General features: G+C 43.4%; 1 protein-coding gene across 1 annotated transcript in view; it reads left to right on the top strand.

The window, feature by feature from the left end:
* Window positions 1-24143, top strand: part of znf407 (zinc finger protein 407) — a 207679-nt gene that overhangs the window by 11597 nt on the left and 171939 nt on the right. The window contains exon 4 of the mRNA XM_012872960.3: window positions 5863-5977. Within this exon, the coding sequence (XP_012728414.2) occupies window positions 5863-5977 (115 nt within the window). The remainder of the gene's footprint in view (window positions 1-5862; window positions 5978-24143) is intronic.

Below are 24143 nucleotides of genomic sequence, written 5' to 3' on the forward strand. Positions count from 1 at the left end.
ATTTTTACAACCCACATACTGAACTTTGCTGATCAAATGTATTTTCCTTACAAATGTGGCACCATTTCAAGAGGAAATGAGCAAGGTTTCTAACATAATAAGATTTGTTGAAAAGAGGCATTGTTACAGCAGAGAAAGTTGACGAAACCCAAACTTCTTTGCTTTCTGTGCTAAGTTTATCATTTTACATTTGGGATGGACAATTTAAATGAAAACAAAAACAACAACAAACAAATCAATCTGTTGAATTAAAAAATAACAATATACAAAGTTGCAATATCGCAGTTGCACACTTAAGCTTATACATTTTCACCATTCAGTGTTGTTTAGCAGTACTCGACGAGCATCCATGCAAATAGATGCACCATACTTGGACCAGAGACTAAATGAATGGGGGGGGGGGAAACATAAACATTTAAAAAGAATATACAGTTGACTTAAGTAATAAATAATAAATAATTTTTTGGCTATTTAACTCCATAATTCATGAGCATTGTTGTCTACAACGAAAAATATACAAATTGGTCAAAAAGTTTCCTGTCTAAGGAAACCCAGCAGATTGCATCAAGTCTTGACAAGCAGTATTCACTCCTCCTGAAAGACCATAGAGCCACAGTGGACAGTCGTCTGCATTATCCATGGCTTTGCAGCAATCCCTCATACTGAGAAAGCATAAAGCGACAGTGCAGAGGAAAACTGCCTTTCAACAGGGAAGGAATACCTCCAGCAGAATCAGGCTTAGTGTGAACGGTCATGTGCCTCGACCAACTGGGGGTTAGAGAAGACAGAGCAGAGACACAACAAGAGAGACGAAAAAGCACAGAAGCACAGAAGCACACATTGATCCAGGAATCCTTTCTATATTATATGGTAATAGCAGATTATCTACCCCCTGGATGATGTCACAGCTAACAGAACGCCAGACCAGGTGTACCTACTATGAAGAGAAAAAAGACAATGCAAATTGGAGAACAGTAGGAGAACTCAGCAGAGTGAGAGAAATAGATCTTAATGTCCTCCAGTAGCCTAAGCCTATAACAGCATAACTATAAAGATAACTCAGGGTAACATGAGCCACTCTAACTATAGGCTTTGTCAAAAAGGAAAGTTTTAAGCCTAGTCTTAAAAGTAAACAGGGTGTCTACCTTACACCCTGCCTCAAGAATAATGGCAGAGTTTTTATTTATTTTTTAGTGTGGAAGACCTTGTTATTACTTTTCGGATTTGACAGAATCGCCTTGTAAACTGACTGGAGCATTTCCCCAGCTTTCTGACCATAGTTTGCCAGAATTGTGGCTGTGTTCCTCACAGAACTTACTGCAACCGAGACAGGTTTGGAAGCCGTGTTCCTCTCACACACAACTTCTCAGTTCGACCCGTAAAGAGATTGAGTCACGCACTTGGTGATGGTCATTCCAATACATACATTTTGGTCGTTTGTCCGCCCCTTACCTAACAGGTGGGAAGGTGATCTCAGGCTTGCAAACGTCCTTCCTTTTTTCCCCCCCAAATGTAAGGAGTGTAACGGCCAAGCACTTCAACTTTAGCTCTATCACACCACTGCGCATCTCTACAGAACTTTGGGTCTTTGTCCTTGAGTATGTTTGCAAACTCTTATCTGACTTTTTATGTTGCTGTTTTGGAGTAATGGCTACTTTGCTCCCTGGGTGGCCTTTTTAGTCCCGTGTCGCTACTCCTTTAACTGTGGAAACTGACGCTTCAGCCAGCGTTTTCAAAAGATCTTTAGCTTTTGTTCTTGGGTTAAAGCGCACCTTTTGAACCAAAACACAGCCACAGAACACGTCCCCTTTCTGAGCAGTAGGATTTTCTTTTGACATTCCTATCGTGTTTACTCTTGCGTACCAGTTTTGATCTCAGTGGAAGGGCTAGGCACCTTTAGCAATCAGAGAATTGTATCCAACCACCAACCAGGCTGTGGATGTCCATAATTCTCTCCCTGTTATCATTGCTAATTTATAGATTAAAAAAAAAAAATTGTACCAAAAGGAAATGGTGTGTTTGAAGTGTTGCCTTCAAATACATCAAATGTAGTGATCAACATCTTGCCAAGCCATATTTCCATCTATGTATCTGGTATCAGCTTTGTTTAAAAAGAAGAGATGAAGTTTGACCTCTGTTTGTATGCAAAAACAGTTTATTTGTCAAAGTTACTGTCATGTGCCACGGTTTATTTAGGATTTGTAAAACCATATACTGGATGCCGAGAGAGAATAAAAGAAGCATTTGGCAGCAAGGGGATGTGTTAAAACAGCTGCGTGAAGGGAAGAGGAGGACGCCTTTGCAGTTTACCCATACGATCCTCTCAATGTCAAAATATTTCAGGCTCCATTGCATCATTATTTAATGTCTGTTGTCATTTTTGTCACATGTGAAAGCGCCGTATTAACATATTTCACACTTTTTTTTTTCTTTTTCTTTTCTTTTTTGCGAAAAACGCTGCTGCATTTTTAAATTGTCTTGGCTTTATGTACAAAAACCTTCCACCAACTTTGTGGCAGCACACGGGAAGAAATGCTTCTCACGGAGGCACTTTTCACACTTTGGTACTTTCAGAAACAGGTGAAACGTTTCAATTAAGGATCATGTTTTATATTTCTCGGGCTAAAATTCACATCGACTCGTTTTTATTCAAAAAAAAAAAAAGAGATATCTGTAAGCGGGAAAAAAATCAAAAGGTTGGCAAGAGATTGAAAGAAACTTTATGCGAGTATGTTGCAATCCAATGTGTCGGGCAGAAATGGGACAAACATGAGCACACGGTGATTTATTCACGTGAAATCGACATTTTTTTTTCTTCTTATTTCCCTCCAAATCTGAAAGTAGAAGACTACGGCAGAAGTGTGTGGCAAGCAAAGAAAAAAACAGACAAATAAAAAATCTTAAGACATTAGGATATGTGAGGTGAAACATCGCATGAGGTTTCTGTCTCCTCTCAGGAAATGAATTAGTCATTCTCTGTCTCATCTGGGATGTGCAGCAGCCACATTGCCCCTGTGTGGATGGCAATATTAATTTAACATGACACCGCATTGATGGTCAATTTCAGTTTCAGGGAGGCTGTTTAAGTAGAGTGGTGGAGTATTAATGTGATAAGATGTTTGAACGGTGGGGAGGAGGCGACGGTACATCGCTCTCTCTCTCTCTCGCTCTCTCTCTCTCTCCGTACTGCCATGTTTCATGCTCAGCCAGCCATCTGGACCAATCTTCTCCCCACGCGCCTCTCTCACTTCTCAACTTTCGTTTGGATGTGTCTGAAAGTGTGTGAGTGAGAAGGAAGAAGGGATGATTGTCTCTTTTGTTTTTCAGTGGCAAAAGTGTTCTAGGGAACTAGCTCGTCTGCATGCACCCGCACGGCTGTGAGGTGGGGCTCTGAATCTGCATGTAGGTGTGATGGTGGGTGTGGTGTGACCCTGCGCGACTGTCTCTTTGTTTTTGTTAAGTGTCGATGATGGGATTGTTGTGTGCGATTTCTCAACATTTGGGTGTGAAGTCTGCAGCTCCATTTGGGGCTATAATAGGTATTTCTGTCTTTATTAGCTCCCGTGTTTATGGCTATGTAAATATTTGTGTAGTGTACTGCAGAGACATGTGAAATGAAGAGGCCGGCCATGCGTGCACCCCCCCACCACCCCCCCACCCCGCCCTCATCCCCTGTCCCTTGTGTTTATGGACCTTGTTAGCACAAGCTTGCCTTTCAATCTTCGTTACTGGCGTAAAATTCGATGTGTCGTACTTCCAGCGCACAGCAAGTGAACCGTGCATGAACGAATTAGTAATCTACACAAAGTGCTTAATCAAATCAGCAGCTGCCCCTGGAATAAATATTGGAGAACGTCTTGGGATATTCACTGGCAGAGGGAGAGGGTTTGCTCAAAGACGAGTGCGTGGATGTCAAACCAGGCTGCCACTTGGACTGAAGTGTCGCACTGTGTCATGCCAGCCTGAATTCGGCTTAGCCCGCTCACAAATTATACATTTCACTTCACCATACGCATATGTTTAATCTGTGTATGAAATAGCAGCTTTTTGGGGACAGCTTTTTGGGATTTTGCGAAGGCTAGGTAAACTCCTATTTATTTTTATATAGGTGTTTCTGTAAAATTAGACGTCGTGTTGTAGTTTTTATCCCTAGCTGTCAAATATTTACATTTCTCTCCACTGCATTTTGGCCTTGAACAGTGGCTGACATGCAGCGGTCATTAGTAGATTCTTATTACGTACCTTCAGTCAGAACATACTATGTTTTACTGTTGTATGGTGTAAAAAAAAAAGGTCTGCCACTAATGGAACTACAGCGAAGCCTTTATCTATACTGTGCTGTTTTTAACTCGACACAGACAAACAGGAATACTAAAACAAAAACAAAAAAAAAGACTACAATGAGAAAATAATTCATATTTATACAGAAAAACAATTGAAGAAACCCTATAAAGGCGAGTTGACCATGATGACATGTTTACAAGGGCTATTGCAGATTAAATTCATAGTTTTATTATTTTTTATTCACTTTTCTCATGTTTGATTAACCTAAATAAATGATAATTACAGCTGATTATAGCTATAAAAATGTCAAGACTCTAGTGTACAGATTTTAATTTTGATGCAGAGCGTCATATAATGAAGCAGGTAAACACTAGGGTGTTGGGAAGGCCTTGACATCTGCCGTAGTGTCCATATCTGTGAGCCGCTTGGGCCTCACAGCACCCGTTTTCAGATTATTCTTAGTACACCAAAGGCACAGCAGATAAACGAAACAACTTTCAGTTCATGAGGAGAAGAAGAGAAGCAACAAGATTCATTTATCATTAAATGTACACCCTTCCTACTGTGAAACACAGAGGCAGATCACTGATGTTTTGGAGATTTTTGACCCAATAATGGGGTCAAAATTGACAGCACGATGAGTAAAAGATTATAACAGAAAATACTGGAGGAAAGCTTGCTGTTATCTGCTTTGAAGATGCTCATGGGACAAACATGGACAATGATCCAAGACCCGGGGCCAAGTCCACCAGTGACAGGGTAAAGCAAGAAGAAGTTGAAGGATCCGGAGTGGTCGTCTCATTCTGCGGATCAAAGCAACCTTTTGATCAGGGTCCTTTGGGTAGACGAGCAAACACGAATGCTTGATAATAAGTGGTTTCATCCAACCATGAATGAAAGAAAAGAAACTCTTCCACTGTATGTAAACTTATGAGCACAGCTATATAAGAACGACAAACATCCTCTGCAGATTATAATTGAGGAAGATGTTCTTTTAACCTAAAGGGCACTCCCAAATCCCCTAAACTCAGGGTTGTCTCGTCTTCAAACCGGCAAATGTACCCCCTCAATATCAGATAAAGTGACTTTTTTATTTTAGATATAATGTCCCCTTAAAGTTGAGCTGCTGACTGTTCATGCATCACATAGATACTACAGGCATCTGCCCTCACTACTCTGCGGTTAAATGATGGATGGCAAAGAGAAGCCTTGCCACTCTCTCAAACGCTACCCCGCCCTCCGGACTTATTAATGACAATAATTAGGAGGAAACCTCCCTGTGAAGCCCGCCAGAGTGATTAGTGCTTTAATGATGGAATGGGAGGTAGCGACTGCACCCAGAATTGATTTACGTATTCGCCCTGACCTTTGGAATCCAATTTACACATCCACAGGCAAAGAAAGAGTAGGTAAGAGATGAAGGAGAGTGACAAGGATAGATAGAGAGTGAAAGGAGAGCTGCTTGGCACTTGAAGTTGGACGGTAGTTTTTATTGGACCTAAATTAGAGATTCACGTCTTCTTTTTGCCTTTTCCTTCTTCCTCTTTTCCTGATTGTTGCATCTGATCTGTTTGACAGGATCTAAGCCCTTCATGTGCAAGATCTGTAACTTTGCTACTGCTCAGCTGGGAGATGCCAGGAACCACGTGAAGAGGCATCTTGGGATGCGAGAGTACAAATGTGACATTTGTGGGTGAGTGACAAGAGCCGCTTTTTATGTTGTTAAAAAAAACCTTCTTTTTTCATAAGCCTGTCATAAGCAATTTTTTTTGGCATCTCTGCTTTTTTTTTTTTTTTTTTTTAAAAGGTCACCAAATTTTCCATTGTTGAAGCTTATTGGAAAGGTAACCGTTCACATTTAAGGTTAGCTTCTTGCCTTCTGTCAGATATCAAAGAATCAGTTCACACATAGGTGCTGAATAAACAAACTTTTACATGAATAGGTGGCACTTGTAGGAATGTCTCCAGAGAAACGATATCTACAACAGCTGCCATAGTTTTGGCTGGTGTGAAGGAGTCCCTTTACAGGTGGGGCTGCATTTTAAGCATCCATGTTTATTAACCACGGCTTATTTCACAAGGAAACGAGCAAATATTGGGCCATGCACGATAATTTGTATATTTACCAATTCTGGGGTTTCCATTACCCTGCCAGTGTTTTTCATCCGTTACATTAATCTTCATAGAGACAAAGACAGTATTGGATGCTGCACCTTCCTCTCTTGTCTCTACCTGCTCTGAACGCTGTGCTCCAACCTAAGTCTGATATCCCCAGAGTCATGGGAGAAACCGTAAATGATGCAGAAGAACAGCGTTTTCTGTAATTTGTGTCTGCAGATGACTGAGACTGCACTGAAATATGTTAGGAGCTAAATTATCAACAAGTCATCTAAAAAAAAAGAGAGTAAACATGCTAATGTTACCCGAACACTTCAGCAAAGTGTTGCCAGAAGGAGCAAAATGGACACTTCTTAAAGACTGTAGTCATTTAGGTTGAGTCAAATATATCTTCAATGTATAAAAATCAAATGATAACGCTTGAGCAACATTTTGATGCTGACCAGTAGCAACTCTTGTTGGGAGAGAGCCGCACTGGTTAATGAGGTAAGTGCTACACAATCACTACTTATGCGGTGTTATTTTACTACATTTACGTGGGAATGAGAGTGAAACAACGTCTCGTGGCATGAAATTTTGCGACATTAAAACACAAAATGTGTAGTCAAAGTGAAGCGCTGTTCAGTTGCTATCAGCATGCAACTTTGTGGATATGTAGGGAAGAGCTTCAAGGCCGGGAGCCTGTGTCTGTGTTAGGGATTTGTATGTTGAAATGAGAAGGAAATAGTTCTTCTTCAGTGGCCTCCGTGGCGATGATTGAGGCGATGAATAGGGTTTCTTACTAGCGAATAATTTACAGGGGTCGTGTATCTTCATCTCAGGGACTCAATAGAAAAAGGAGACGCTAACGGAGTGACTGGTTTACAAACAGCGTGAGAGAACTGGCTAACCATTAGCCACTGAGCTAACGCTGACATCTGTTTCTCCTATCCAAGCTGAACTAAAGGCTTATTTAGTTCACACACATTTTGGGCATCTGGACTGCATTTCATCGTCTCCTGGTAAACGTATGATGTACTCTGTCTGATCAAACTTGATCATTTTACACTAAACAGAGTCTTAAAAACAGTTTATGATTTTTGCCATTTGATATGACTTATGAAAGAGGTAACATATGGGCCAGCTAATTCTGGACCGGGACATTCTACCCTGATTTAAAAATGTCTTTCAAACACAGTTTGAGATCCGGGAAACCTTTGTTCCAGTTGTGGTAACCAGAAAATGGGAATTCCTAGATTTCCCAAAATATATGTAAAAAAAAATAATAATTTTGTGAACAAAGTAGCTTTTATTGTAAGCTAATGCCATGCACTGACTGTGTTATCATGTTTTTACATGGCACTGATATTAATGACGTTTTGGGATGGGACTTTGTATGAGCAAATGTCTGTTCTAGAAGATTCTGATCCGTATTAGGTCCAAAACAGCCTTTGACAGAAATGGACTAATTAGGCTATAAAGGGAAACACTTTACATTATTTATATATTCTATATGCTTACTGCTTCCTGTGTAAGTATCAGGAATCCAAAAATAATATCACAATGCCCAAATAACGTGTGAACATGGGATGGCTGGCCTTTGATATAAAGGGGGAAAAAAAGATTGCTCCATGTCAACGTTCCTCCCAACATAAGGTGAGGAGATTATTTTGCCAGCTGTACAAATAATCCTAATTGGAAGTTTATGCAGGTTACCACAAGGCTATAAATACCCAGTAGTTCAGGAGTACGGCTGTTATGGCGGTACCCGGTACCCCCTGCATGTTGACCATATGTTGTGCTCAGCTCCCTCCATTCCCGTGGTAGACCTCCTCACAGCTTTGCCATGTTCAAATAAACGTGTTAAGCTGTTTAACACGCAGCCGGGGAGTAGAGTAAATTGTGGGATTTTCGGCTTTAAGATTTATTTATTTTTTCGCCACGAAGCTTCTGCAGGTGCGCGGTGTCTTAGATGAAGACACATGCCGCTAAAACACACGTGTAGAACGAGAGCTTTTAGCTGCGATGCCGTGGAAACGGTTTCATTCGGTCTGTAGGTTGCAGGCGGATCTTTTTATTTTTTTATTTTTTATTTTTTTTGTTGCTCCAAAGCCGAGCAGAGCAAATGTGTTTATTTGCTCCCGCTGATGTTCGCAAACATATTACAGCAGGAGCCAACAAGCTTTGCTTTAAACACAGCGTCTCCTTTAATGAGAGGAGAGGCTCATGTTTCACAAGACCCCTCACCCCCATCGCCACCACCGCACATCTGAAAACCCACTTCTCCCAAGTGCAGCAAATATGTTGGGCTTTGACCAAGCGTCTCGCTTTCGCACGCACACACACGTGCAATTGGAGCGGTTTCTCCAATATGCTTTTAAATGGGACTACTAAATACAGCCCCTGGTTTCACAAATCATGCGGCTGTAGGAGCCGCGTGCTGCCAGTGCCAGCCACCGGTGACAAATCGGCCCTGTGTGTGCTTTCAGGACTGACTGATCACCAGGCCATCCCTCGGCTTGACTAAAGAGCAGCAAACACAAAGAAACTCCCGGCAACAACCTCATTAAGGCCAGAGCCATACATACACATAACCCGGCTTCGCCTTTCTTACAACCCCCCCCCCCCCCCCCCACCCCACCCCCCTCCAAACTTTTCACACTTTGATTCGTCCCTAATCTGAATATAAAGCTCGGTGCTAATGGATGGCCATGGATCAGGTGTAATGTGTGATTTTATTAGCCGTTTCTGGGTTTTTTTTTGGGGGGTGACCCAGAAAAGTGAGATCATGGAACGATTAAGCCGCGGATACGAATGAGGCGGGGCGTATTACTTCAGCAAACGGATGTTTTAGGGGATTTTTAAATGCAATCACACTTCATCATGTCAATTAACGCAACACTTTGTTTAGGCTCCTTTTTTATGCAATGCAGCTTTACGGTTTCATTATTCATTGATAAACTACATGCTTTCCCTTGCATCTTGCGTGGCGTTTATTGCCATTTTGTTTTGTCTTGATCATTTTCTTCTTGTTTCTTTTTCCTGAAGCAATGGAGGGAGTGGGGGTGGGGGGGGTGTCCTCCTCTTCCATTGATTGCCACGTCTTCCTTGTTAAACACCCAGACCGGAAGATTCCCTCGCCTCTGACTCCTTGAATGAATGGATGTGCCGCATCTCGGCTGTCCACCTCACTTTAGCAGCTGCCCGCCGCTGCTCTCCGCTTCTCAGGAACCTAGGGGGAGTTGTTGATAGTTAAAGATCATATTGTTTTGGCATTTAATTAAGAAATGCAAATCCAGGGCCACGACAGATTAGAACCCTTGACCACGCTGCCAATCAAACCTGATTACCGCGTTCAGCGTCCTGCTCACCATTCACTTCACTTCGCAGGCTGGGGCTGGGCTGCTGTCTCATTGTTTCATTTGCTTCTTTCGTTATTAGCTCGCGAAAGTGTTCATGTCCCTTGGCTGTTTCCACAAGTGTCAATGGATTTTATGCATTTTTTTTAAGGAAAAGGATACATTGTTTTCAAAATGTTTCACAAATAACAAAAAACATCAAGACAAGTCAAGAGGCTCACAGTAACTCTGGAGGAGCTACAGAGATTCACCACTCAGGTGGGAGAATCTATGGATAGGACAGCTATTGGTGATGGAAATAGTTTGCAGCTTGCGGCATAATAACATAAAAAAGTTGAAAATTAAAATTTTTTCTGGCCAGAATGTGATGAAAACACGAACACTGAATGCTAGGAGAGAGGTGGATGGCGAATGTTAGGCAGAAAGTGCCTGCCTGGATTTGAATGAGGAGCCTTGTGAGAAAAGTATGGTTAAATGGGCATGTCAAATGTTATCGGACCAGTTCAGAAATGTTTTTAAAAATCTCAAAAAGCAGCATATCGCTCTATTTCATGGCTATGTAGTCGTTTTTTTTATGCTGGTAGACAGAAACGTAAGGCACTGAGGAAATGTGGAAAACCAAACATATCTTCTGGTAAGAAATACTTGTGACAACAGGATCTGAACTTTTGTGCAAAAACTATAATGAAACTGCGGTGTTTGGTACGATATTAGAGACAAAGTCAATAACCTCACCTTACAAACAATTGTTTACCCAACCAACCATCATCTCTAAAGAGGTTTTAATTGTAACCATTTCACACTGGTGTATCATGCTGTATGTTGTAAAGAGAGTCACATGCTGTATTGCTCTGTTTGTTTCATATTTACCAGGATAGGTAATAATAAGTAACAAGTCTGTTTAGAAGGGGACTGAATAAAAGGAAACGCAGCGTGCTCAGGGTCTGTGCAGCGGCTAGCTTCATATCGGGAGTGTGCACAACTTTATTACTTTCTGGTTGTACACATCCAGGCAGTGAGTCTGTCCGGTGAAAGTCTCGTGTGTTTCTGGGAAGCGCAACACTGGACCAGTTCTGATCAAAATATAATCATGTGTTTGAATGGCCTAGTCAAGGTAAAGAGCCTAAATCGTTCTGAGAATTTGAGGTTTGACTATTTCTGTTTATAGCTCTCTACGTTTAATCTTACTCAGTTTGAGCTTTTTTTGTAAAGCTGTAAATAAGCTAAACTGCTAAGACTTATAGTTGTTATTGCCACATAAGGTGTTTTTTTTACAAATGATTGACTGAGGGGCTGAATATAAATTCACGCCACGCTTTTTCAGATTTTATTTCCATAAAAAAACTTTTTCTTCCACTTTACAATGATGTACTACTTTAGGTCGGTCTATGACACGAAATCCCCACAAGAAAAAGAAAAAAAAGGTGGGGCGTGAAAACTTTTGCAAGGATCGAATGTGTCTGCTGTCCTACGCATCTATCTGCTTACTTTTGTTTTTATTTTTGAAAACCCTTATTTGTCTTAATTTGCCTATAAAGAATTCTTTAGATCTAAAAACCAGCAGAAAAACACAAATTGGCCGTTAGCATGCGAGATCAGATTCTTCAAATTTAATTGGTTAAAAGAAAAGGAAAAAGGATGGCAGAGTCTTGCGTTTCCTCCTGGTGTGTGTGTGTTTTTTTTTTTTTTTTTTCTGTCCACAGTAGGGCCTGGCTACTTAATGAGCCTCCTCTTCCTCTCCTCCATCATCTGGCAGAAAGGCCGTGGATTCAGCATTTCCAGCTCCCGCTCTCTTGTCCTCCCTAAAGATGCAACGGGCGTCCAGTGCTGTTGTAAGTGTTAAATTATGGATAAACAGTCTAAATGCTTTGAAGCATCGGTTTAATATCTCGGCTCGGGCTCTGCTAGCAGAGGCAGCACCGCCGTGGACTCGGATTGTCCTCATGTGGATTGGCGTTTTATGATTATGGGTCACGAGCCCCCCTCCTCCCCACCCCCCCTTCCCCTTCCTCCCCAAGTGTCACTTGAGAAATTTCAGCAACCCTCCAAAACCAACATCTTTCTACCAACACAGTAAAAAGTTTCCCCCAGCCAAAAAGTTTTGCGTTTCTCCCGCTCCCCACATATATGTGGTGGTGATTTCATGTCGCGCGTATGATGTGACTGTTAACAGGCCGGGGCCGGCTCGTGTCAGGCTTTTTATGTCTTGTGAGATTGTCTGGTTTGTTCCCAGAATAGCCCATCAGTTCCGCCCTGCGTGGCTCATCCGCTTGTAATGTGCCTTAATGCCCGGGCCTGTATGAGTAGCGTGGGGCCCGGCGGTGACAGTGGAGGAGCATCTTAGCTCGCTGCTTATCCAGAGAAAGCCGTCACTTAACTCAGCCCCTCTATTGTCTGTCCACACCCCTCTCCTTCTCCCCCTCGACGCGATTCTCTATAATCCTCAAACAGATTCTGGTTAGAAGTCCCTGAGAACTATTTTTATGTTTTTTTTTTTTTTCTTTCCTCCCTGCTTCCTTCCTTCCTTCCTCCCATTATAACATTAATGGCTGTTGCAGATGAAGAGAGGGATCCCTATGAGGATGATTATAATGTCACTCCGCTGATCTCCTGCCGCCCCGAAATAATTGTACATCATCGCTTCATAACGTGTCAGAGGGACACGTTGGTGGCGTGCAATTAAAACCGCACAATATAATACAGCAAATTACGGGCTGTCAGGCCTATGAACAACACACTCGGTATTTGAGTTACACTTAATCATCACGTACATTAGTGATTTCGCAAAGATCCCTTCAGCACCCCCCCCCCGCCCTCCGCGCATACAGCAAGACTGTGAAAGGAGCTGCTCCTTCCAGGCGACTGAGGGATCGTGGAGCGATGCGGCAGCTATGCATCTGTGCTGCTGGTGGAGCTTTTAAAGAGTCACCCAGTGTGGCCCCCAGTGGCTTACAGCACCTTCCACACACTTGGGGACAGGGTCCCTTCACAGTTAATATTAAGTGTGGACTTTGATTTATTTTTTTTTAAGTCTGAATAAGTATGGGGTGGAAAACAGGGTGTGGAAAAATGTTAGATTATCAGATCTTTTCCCCTTCTTATATCATCTAAAAGAAGGAAATCTGAATTTCTGAAAGAGCTTCTTTATTTTTTATTTTATTAGTTTTTTTTCCCCCCAAGTGACTTAAAGACCTGCACAATGTCATAATGTAATTGTGATACTGTTGCTGAGTTTTGACATGACAATTTCAATTACAATTCTTTCTCTTATTTTACATCATTGCAATTTCCCCACAATTTTCTGTGAGTTTTAGCATCTCTACCACTAATATATACATATTTTGTGCAGTTAGGGCAGTTACAGAGGGTCCAACTTGCCAGATATATTATTGGCATGCAGAGAGTCGATGCATGGCATCTGATATGTAATCAAATGTTGCATCCTGGCAGTCCTTTGCCATTGAAACGCTGACATTGCCATGGCGGTGGATGTAGTTTGCAGCTGCACTGAGAATTTGCAGATAAATGCTCTTTCAAACACTGAAACGGGCAATTTCACAGCATTCCCGGCCTCCAGACTCTCCGCGATCAGGGTTTTAAATTTGGCTTGTTGCTTATTAAACTCTTGTTTAAACACTAAATAAAGTGTCATTTTTGAAAATAAAAACAGCATCACAAATCACAAGCTGTGTGGTAAAGAGTCCATATTTAATACAGTAATCCTGTTTTATATTTTGAAAAATACGCGAAATAAGTTGGTTGGATGCCAAAAAAGGTGATGAAGTAGCCCTTCAGATAGCCCCTTCTTTGGCTTAGGAGCCTGCCAAGCATTGTGTTATTTCATGAATCCGGAATATACTGATCGTAAAACCCAATGAATTAAAATGTTTTTTGACCCAGATGTGTAACATGTTAAACAACTGTCTAAAAACATTTGTCAGAATCTTGAAAATACTGAAGAGGTATAAAACACAGTAAAATAAACAAGTCTTTAAGTACCGTAGAATAATCCCGTTCTAAAATCTTCTCTTAAATCCAACATTTAATTTGAGTACATTTATTTAATAAGAAGAACATCCCACCTTAATATTCAGATGTGCACTCCTAACCACTCCTGTAAGGTAAATGGAACTGACAGATATTTGTCATTTATACCTTCTTTCTGTTAGTTGGTCATAATCCATGGCGTCGATTTTTATTTTTATTACATTTATTTTCTCATGAAAGTTTACAAAACAGAGGCTCATTTGTCTTATCGAATCTTCAAAGTAAGAAATACAACACAACCAGGCATTCGGGTAGGTCAGAAGTTTGTTGATTTTTTTATTGTTTTTATTTTATTTTTTTTCTAATTCTGCAACCATCTATAAGAAAATAGGTTCTCGTCTAAACTTACCCGCACAAATCATTTCAGATAATTCAGAAGTAGAGTGTTTGCCGGAGTTGGACCCGTTTCCTTGTTTTCACTCGTAGTTTGCTGCCGCCTATCTCCAGCGGTCTTTGGGTGAGAGGCAGGGTGCAATCTGTACAGGATGGCAGTCCATCACTAGAAATCACAAAGACACAGAGGACAAGTCAGTTTCCAAATCACCAATAACATCTGTGTTGTTGTCAGAGAAATTATTTAAGTTTCAATAAAATGACGTTGACAGTACTGGGTTCCTTTTTCAGTCACATAAAGTGCCAAGGGGTTCGTGTCCCCTCCCTCACCAGTTGCTGTGAGCAGTCAACATATACAGGCTGGATATATCTTTAAAAGCTCAACAACTGGCTGCTCTAAGGACTAACACCGAGCGCGTTGCTTGTAGTTTGCGACCCATCCGTAGCTATCTGACTGGTTCAAACCTGTTTCCACTGACCCTGTAAGTCCTGCCTTTGAAATCGGACTCTACCGACGGCTTTCCAGACCGATATGCCGTGTTTACGGTGGTTTATGGCCAGGCTAGTAAACATTTGCATGCGGATGAGCGTAATGAGCAGCTTGTTTCAGAAGCACCAATCCTTTTATTCTGTATAAAAAGGGTTTTTGCTGCTACTACAATTGTAAATTTGAGATGTTGTTGATTTTCCATGTTATTTTAGGTATTCTAGTGATAATTGTTGAGGGTCCTGGAGCACACAGTAACTCACAATCTGTCAAAAGTTTAAATGGGAGAAAAAAAAATATATTCACAAACAAAACTTTTAAGAAGAATTCCCCATCTATTTGCTTGAGCTGCCTGCCATAATTTCTCTTCCTCAGACGCAGCACCTGGCTCGTCCTACCAGGAAGATGTACGACGTTTACAGCCTCCGAGACTTCAGAGTGTCGCTGTGGGGACGCGGTCCTTGTCAGTCAGCGCGGAGCCCCCTTTCACCAAAATAAACACATTTTGCCTCTAATGCGTTTAACTAAATCTAGTGCGCCATTATGGGGGGAATGAAAGAAGTAGCGCTAAAGGTCATTTGGAAAATAATGCAGAAAGGCTGGTCCGGAAAGGTTAAGTATGTGACGGAGCAAGTCTGATGATAACGAGGGCTGCGCGTAGCGCTCGGAGAGCTGTGCGTTCTGGTTTGACTCGGCGCCGCGATCGCTCTTTATGACCGAGACAGCTTTACAGCCCGTTCCCCCACCACCACCACCACCATAACACGATAAAGCGCGGCATAATGGATTGGATGTGTTTAGTAGCCTTGGGCTGATGTTTGTAAAATTAATGCTTTTTGCAATAGAAACACACTCTAACCCGGGCACACTTGCTCACACAGAGAAAGGCAAAAGGAAAAGGGGAAAGAAACTCAAGACAGCGCTGATGCATCAGTGCAGACCCGCGGCCCGTTTTCACTTTTTTTTTTTTTTACCTCGAAGCAAAAAAATCCCCAGACTTTATATATTCATAAGCTGCGTGTCCTAACAGGTAACTCTCAGCAGAAGAGACAGAAAATACATGGCTTCATTAGTTATGTTTGGGTTGTAAAGCTCAACAGCGAGCGAAAGAGGCAATGAGCGTTATTAAATTTGTGTTTCAAATTACGCCGCCCGAGTACTTGAGGGAGATAGTCTGTTTGCTCTGTCCGTTTCTGGTTGGGTAAAAGACTCTTTTGAAAAATCGGAAGAGGACCCCACTCAGCATCTCTGAGCTCAAGAGACAAAGGGAGAACTCTCCGTCAGCATTTCAGTCCCATTAGGTTTTAATAACGGTCTCATATTCTGTCGCGGGCCCACAACAGGGGCCTGGGGGCTTCATAATCAAACCATTTTTCCTCTAATCAAAGACGAAGCAAAACAAACACTCGGTCCAGACTCTAAGCGGCCAAATCAGTAGTTAACGTAAGGAGGCGACGCTGCACATGAGCTCCTAATGGTGTGTTTTACAGCTCTTGAGGACTGTTCAGTTTAAGAGGCTGTTGTGTGAGCTGTGCATGACCTAAGTAATTACTTTACTTAAAGTAAACTTCTTTTGTCCCCAACGTTTCTGCTCCTTTTGTTGCAAAAGTGAGTGAAATCCCACCGCGTTCTCCACCAGTGAATAAAAGGAGGCAAAACCTCCTACCGTAAAGCCGGTCAAATCATTTTAGGTATGTTTCCGTTTTTTTTTGAGCGCTCCTTTTTTGTCACCTTAAAACCAAGAAGTACAATTCTAATAGAGTTTCATGTGATAGGCAGCAACTGAATAGCAGCGTTACCCTAAGTGGGCATACAAAGATTAGCAGAAAGTCATGTAAAAGGGCGTGTGGTGACAAGATAAACAGCATCAGCAGCCCATATGTTGTCTTGTTTAATTTTTAAAATTATTGTAACTACAGATCGATGAATCAAAACTGGCATAATTTCCCTTGGTTGGCCCTTATCTTTGCCATTGACCAAATGCAAGTACCTTGATGCACCATTTGTTGTGATTTTGCACAAAATAGGAAATAGTCCGAGATTTAAGCTTTGACGCAGAGATAAGTTTAAGATTCCTTCACTTCCAGTTTTTTCTCTCTGCTATGCGTTGTGTTCCTTGCTATAAAGAAATCGGAACTGGGGGAAAATTGGAATGGGTGGGCCAAACCTCAGAAATATAAACTGAATACATTGTTTGATTTGCTGCTCCTAACATGGTCCCAACCCTAACTTTGAGGGCCGAACAACTGCAAAAGGTTTCAATTATATTGACAAATAAAATCTGGAAAGTGTGGCACTCACTTGCGTCCAGCCCCCTTTACTCTGATGCCTTAAATACCATCTGGTGCATCCAGATGGACCTTGAAAGGTCGCCTTAAATGTGTGAAAAGTCTGAGTTCCTAACCGGACGAAATGTGTAAAAAAAATTAAAGGTAAAGGAATACTTTTCGACAGCACTGCGCTTTCTGGGGGGAAAGAAAATAAAGAGAGAGGGAAGTTAATAAATGATTAACAACTGCAATTAAAAGATGAAGTGAGAGGCAGATGGAAAAAAGGGCTGTAATTAAAATATCAGTCCGCTCATTGTCAGAAGTGCGCGTGTCATCCATTGTGCTCTTATTAAAAAGCTGGGTGGAGGAGGGAAGGAGCGAGCGGCGCTTAATTCCAGCAGCCCAAAGTGTCTGGTAATCTGCCCGTGGATGGGGCTCCGCGAAGGGCCGTAACTCACATTTAAGTGTTGGGGCCGTGTCACCGCGGGTTCACAGTCGTGCATTTCCGTGTTGACACCCATCGGGGCAAGGGATATTTGGCAGTCAGGAGTAATTTAACTTAATTAATGGGATGCATATTTGATGGAGGAATAAAATATCCCGGCTCAGCAAAGTGGAAAAGGCGAAAGATTTAGTGGGAGTTAAAGGTGGAGGGGAGAGTAATTTGTGCCTTCGGTTACCGGCTGCTTGAGAGACGAGGAGGGGAGCGAGCTAACGGAGGTGGAGGGGTTGGGTGTGGGGGGGTGGAGGGGAGGATGAGAGATGGATGGTTGACACAAAGCTGAGCTGATGTGTAGACGGGAATGGGCTGTCCCTCCATTGAGAGGGCCATCAGAGTGACGGCGCTTGATTTAATTGATATCCGGACTGAGCGCTTCCTCAACGCAAACAGACACATTACGCTGGTTTGCAAACTCCTAGCCGAGCCGCCGACTGCCAGCGGCCTTTTTAATATTCATGAGAGGGCTTTTAAAAGTGTTCGCCGATGGTGTCCTCCCTGCGCTGCCACCGCCGCCTGCGTTTCAACTTGTCTTCGCTGCCGACGCACACACCAAGACATACATTACCTTCCCCTCACACCGCCGACACGCGAAGGCGCTGGTTCCCTCAGACAAACCCGTGGCCTGACGAAAAGCTGTCACGCTGCTCTTAATCTCCCCTGGCACTTTTTAATTGACTTCCTGTAGGTATAGATTACATTCACGGCGAGTCTGCCACTAGGATGTTTGATACCATCCCAGAGACTGGCATCTGGGTACCTTGTAGCTCACCGAGGTGACGCCGCTATCTCGGTGGCTGTCTCTGCCCCTCTTTCTCCTCCTCCGTCTCTCTCATTGTGATTGCCACAGTTATTTGGGCAACAGGGGAGAGCTAAACCGCTATCACTCATTGCCATCATCATAATTGAGCTGATGTACCTGCTGGGAGTCCTGGGCAAATGCTGGCTTGGGCGTGGGGAATGCTGCTCGGGTCTGACCGAGGCTGTTAGTAGCATGAGGCCCGGCGCGCGGGGGCCGGCTCTGGAGCTGGCTGTCAGCCAGTTTGTGTTGTGCGGTCAACATGATTGATTTGTTGCGGTTGCTTTGATTGTAGGCTGAGTTTCTTTTACGATTGTGTTGTGTTGCCCCCTGAAATGTTCCGCCTCTTAAGTTGCAACTGCAAATTTCGGTGTGTTTTATTGAGCCTTTTAATGAGAGGCAAAGGCAAAGCGGCGCATAATTGCGAAGTGGGAGGAAAACGCTAAAGGTTTTTATAAACATTTTTCTAAAGTTAAGAATCTGGAAAACGGGACTTCCATTTGTATTTCGCCACCTTAGTTGATACTTTATGAGCTTTATTTCTAGAACACTTTACAAAACAGACTTTAGACAATGCTACATCTAAAGTCCTAAACATAACTATTTCATAAGTAAAATTTCAAATAATAGGACAGTTAGAAACAAATTTGGATTTGGTCCTCTTAATTTTCTGGGGAAGGTCATTCCACAACTTTGCTCTGTAGAACGGCCTTACCATGCAGTTATAGCTGCATCGGGTACGTCTCTTCCAGTTTTCTGCAGCTACAGATTAAAAGTGTAGATGCCCATTATTTCTTTGTTAATGGCTCAAGCTCAGTCAGACTGGATGGAGAGCGTGTATGAACCTCTATTTTCAAGTCGCAGTGCGGATTCTCAGTGAAATTTAAGGTCCTGGCTTTGACTGGGCCAATCTAGCGCATGAATCTGCTTTGCTCCCAAGAACTCCATTGTAGCTCTGGCTTTATGTTTAGGATCATTGTCTCTGCCGCGGTCTCTAACAGCTCTCTTCCCAGGATTACCTTGTCTTTAGCTCCATCCATCTGTCAAACAGCTCTCACCAGCTTTCCTGTCCCTGCTGAAGAACAGCATCCACGCAACAAGACGCTGCCCCATCCATGTTTCACTGTAGGAATGGGGTGTTCAGGGTTATGTGCCGTGTTCGTTTTCCATCATTTTCATGTAGGCCAGAAAGTTCATCTTTGGTCCTCTCTGACCGCTGTACCTTCTTCCACATTTGCCGTGTTCGGTAGGACTAGTGGCTGCGACAGCAGGTTTGTATGGCTTTGTTTTTTCAACAATAGCCTTCTTCCTGCTACTTTAACACTGTACTTAGTATCTTAGTGAGGATGATTTAAATTAGAGTTGTCAGAGTAAAATGGCTGAATACAAATTAACCTAATTCTTTCTTTGCTTTTTATTTGTATGAAAACAACTGAAAATCATGGGTATTTTTCTTCCTACCTAATAATTTTGCTCTGCTTTGTGCACATCTGTCACATAAATCCCAATAAAATCCGTTGAAATTTGGGGTTTTATTTGACACATTTTTATGAGGGGGGTGGGGGGGGGACCAATAAGCGATATTTCACCACTAGGTGGAGCTTGGGCACTGTCTGTAGACCAAAACAAGACGTCTGTCAAGCCACGCCTTTCTCTAACTCGCTCCAGCATGAGACACCCATTTACCCTTCTCACTCATCGGCCCATTTAAGCCTATTTGCAAAGGATGATAAATTCACAGCAGAACAGCGTCACCTTTCAGAGGAACATGTCTAGTGAAGAAGTAAGTAACACATAACTTTATAATGCTATTAGCAGGAGAACGTTTTGATCCGATGGGTGTGCTCTCCGCCATTTTGTGCCTGGCTGTGGCATTTTATGGGCAGGGAGGGACTAAGCCCTGAGTGGCAGCTGTTCACGTGCACATACATGCACCTACGGCTGGCCCGTCTGTGTAAACAAGAGATTGGAAAACAACACAGAGACATTCAGACGTTTAACCATAATCCATCTAAAAGGATACCTTTACTTCTTCACAAAACTATTTTTTAGTTCTTCCTATCTAAAATAATGAAATACTCTTAAAGACACTCCACTGGATCTCAAACAATTATTGATGGATCATGATTTGTGATTAAGTTAAAGGAGTTGTTTAGACATGCAAGAAGCATTTTCTGGATAAACCTGATCTCTTGTAAATCACTTTTCAAACTTTGCTATCACTGCACTGTTTGAAGATTCAACATTTTCTTTTGGCCCCAAAGCAATTGTGACATTTTAAAGTTATGAGCACAAACTGTCATCTGTCAGAGGCCTGAATCCAAAAATCGCCATGTTTTGGATTCAGGCCTCTCAAACCAATCGGCGTGCCAAATTCCGCTCTCACTTTATGTGTCACATGTTGCCTGGCCCACACATAGCAGGCACAGTGGCGCACAGGTCCGCCGCCTACGCACCGTCAACTATTTACACGTTCGTCTGATAAACACTAACTTGGTTTCAGAGTTCGAATAAAAGCCAGCTGATACTTCCGTGACATTTAGATTGGGTTTTATCTCTGTGTTTGTGTTGGTGATTGCCACTTTCAGTGGTAATATTTAATCGGGACAAGCGACAGCACTGTTATCAGATGCCTGTTTGCCTGGGTCATTTTCTACCACGGCTCTCCTGCATGTAAGGTGCGTACCCCTGCTGCTTAATCCCTCGCAGTGGTTTTTATAGACGCTTGAGCTACCTCACTTCCTAATTTTGGCCCCCGTTCTGTGTTGGCTATTATTTGGCGGCTTAATATCACTGGATCCCCATGATTCTCCCATTTATGAAGCGATATCGACCATCGCCTTATGCGAAACAGATAATAAGCCGTGATGAATGGCTGACATTAGTGATGAAATTACATCAACCTTAACAGGCTATTGTATTAACACACCTTGCCGATTCCACTCCTCCCCGCTGCCCGTTTAATTGATTAATTGCTGACGTGGATGGATGAGGGGCCGGTTGGTCCCGGATCGGTGGGCTGATTGCTAGTCAACCGTAAACAAGGAGCGGCCACAGCGGGCCCTCAAGGGCAATATTCATGCTCCCCAACCTTATGGTGATTCCTTATCCAGCCCTGACAAGAGGAAAAATATTTGACCATAAAAAGTCTGGTATAAACCGGGCTGACATATATAAAGCCCCTCTCTGTTTTTCTTACCCTCCCTCCCTCCTGGCCTGTGCTGCGTCTCCTTTAGTGCTCAGCGCACCCGTCGGACTCTGAAATCACCCGACCCAGTCTGCGTGTGCAGCCAGAGTCCCCCAGGTAACCCCTGAACATCCCCAGCTTTAAATATGGGCAAATAATGGCAGCGTGAGTGATGCTGCCCGCGTCCTTGACTGCGATCCTTGGTGTGCCGTAGCCACTCCTCAATGTCTCCAAACCTTGCGGGACGCATAAAACACCCTCATAGCAAAAGTCTCAAAGCCCGACTGTGGCATCTGTTGGAAGGATGCGAGCAAAGGGGTGGGCTCGCATAATCTTTACTCTTCTTTGAGTTTAATGACAGGGACACTGTGTCCTCTTAAATATGTTTACATTCTAGAAGTGGCCCGACAAAGTCATTAAAGCGCGACACCGCACATCAAATGTTCTTTATGTCTTGCTGTTTGTTTGCCGGCCTGGTTTGTGGCCCCAGTAAATAATGCCGTGTTCAGTTCTGGCAGAGGCTAGGGTCAGCGTCGCTGCTGCCGCTTAAAGGCACACAACTCTGCTCAACGTTCCAATAGAGGCAGACAGGGTTAAATTTCACTGTGCTACCAGGACGGTAACGGGTAAGGGACATTTCCGGCCTGCTACTCAGGCAACCCCGACCGTGAAGACAGGAGGACACGCGACGGTAACGAGTATGAGACCCTTCTGTCATCCGCGCCGCCTTCGCTTTGTCCGACCCAGCCCCACGTTAACCTCTGTTCCAACGAGGCCCTCCAGGCGGAGGCGTATAGGTCTGAACACCCGCAGCCAGCCGTGAAAACGTTGACACATCGATTACCCCACACGAGAAAAGAAGAAGAAGAAGAAGAAAAAAAGCAGAGCTTGATGGGGAGAGGAACGCACGGCGCGAACATGAAGAAGATGCATTTATTCACTTATTCTGTGTGTTCAGCAAAACAAACACGAGGTCGGGATTACGCTGCTACACCGACGGCCTGTTGTCTCTTGGAGTTAAATTCCAAATTAACCGGTTCACTCTGCCCACTTTTATGGTCATTTTAAAGCACGCATCCACAGAAACTCTTCCTCCATCCCAATGAGGAAAGCTGACCATGTTCCTTCAAGTATGCTTTGGAGCTCAAAGACACGGGCCCCTGTGGCTGCACTCTCTTCGTTGAACATTAGATGGCGCCATTCAACTTGCTAGAAAGCACCCGGCACCGGGCTCCTTTGCAGAGTGTGGGCTGCCTGCTGTGTGGCGCATGTCTAACGCAGATGAAATATAGTTGAGATTCTGTTTGTTCTGTTGAAAGTTGAATTTAGAGCGCAAACTTTATTTATGTATCCAGGTTAGGGAGAAATGAGATGGAGTCTGAGCAGGTTTTTGGGTTTGGATTTCTAACGACAGACTTGTTTGACAACAAACTTATTGATCGTCACAACTAAATGGAAAGCGGTCACGTGTCTTGCTTTGATCCGCCAAAAGGAATTGCTGCTAATGGTCACAAACTCTCAGTAGAATATTTTCTTTGACATTGTGGAGTACGACTAAATGTTAGAGTGGAGCAAAACGAGCCAAGCTGGAGGCTGGGATTGTGGCAGGTCAGACGGCTGGGGGTTGGGGAGGATGGTTCCTGCCGGTGCTGCTTTAACTAGGACAAGCCTCTCTATAGCAGCGAAGCTCAGGGGCCGATCAGCAGGTCTCAGGAGAGGCTCCCTACACCGCCATCTCACCGGGCCTGTCACGGGGGAGCTGATGCTGGGCTGCCGAGGCTGGCTGGCTGGGTGTGGGGCTGCTGCGATGATGATGATGGTGCCGGCAGTGGGCGAGTGGGTGGGTGCGGGCTGACATGCCGAGAGGGCAATTACAGCAAGGACAAAGACTACACAGTGATAAGTCCCCGCAGCAGCCCTAATGAAGAGAGCAGGTTAGCCTGTTAAGAGGAGCGGGGGAAGGCGAGCGCGGCCTCGGCGCGTGCGCGTTTGTTTGAGAGTGAATATGCCGGTGTGCATTTAACGTACCCGGTGAGGGGACGCTTTCAGAGGTCACGTCCCTCACCGACCTCACTAACCGACGCCGAGGCGGCGTGTTTTTTTGGGTTTTTTTTCCTTTCTCCTCGTGGAGCAAAAGCAAACAACAACACGAGACTGGAAACCAGTCCATCTGTAGGGAATTCTGTTCCTGTGGCTCGGCGGAGCGAGAGGGAAGTCCCGGTGCAAGCTATTAATGAAACAAAATGTTTAAAATAAGCATGCCTTCGCCGGATAATTGCTGCACATTAGTGGATCTAAAAATGTGCTTTTTTTTTTGTTTTATTAGGCCTAGTTATTTTTAATGGGGAGCGTAGCACTAAAACTTAGAAATTTAGTGCGTCATATCCTGATTTTCCCTACATTAAATAAATTAGCTTGATTTGATGGAGAAAAAAAAAACTAAAGCTGTGCAGAAATTTTTTTTCATTTTTCGGTCATCTTTGCACATCCAGCCTGCGTGCGATTAAACCCCGTTACCATTTTTCATCAGCTGTTCTCCTTGTTTTCTTTCACTTTCTTCTTTTTTTTTCTACTTTATTTCTTTCTTTCCTATGTTTTGGGTATGGGACCGCAGAGAGGAAAGATGGTGTGTACCTGATACTGCTGTGTTGGCACACCAGCCTGGGATCTGATAAGGGGAGCCCCGTGGAGCGGCACTTATTCAAATCAGTGCATGTTCACAGTGAATGGGGAGCAGGTAGAGGCACTAAGATACAAGGCGATAACCTTTCTGCAGAGGCA

The sequence above is a fragment of the Fundulus heteroclitus genome, chromosome 3 (assembly GCF_011125445.2).
Source record: "Fundulus heteroclitus isolate FHET01 chromosome 3, MU-UCD_Fhet_4.1, whole genome shotgun sequence".
In the NCBI taxonomy this organism is placed as follows: domain Eukaryota; kingdom Metazoa; phylum Chordata; class Actinopteri; order Cyprinodontiformes; family Fundulidae; genus Fundulus; species Fundulus heteroclitus.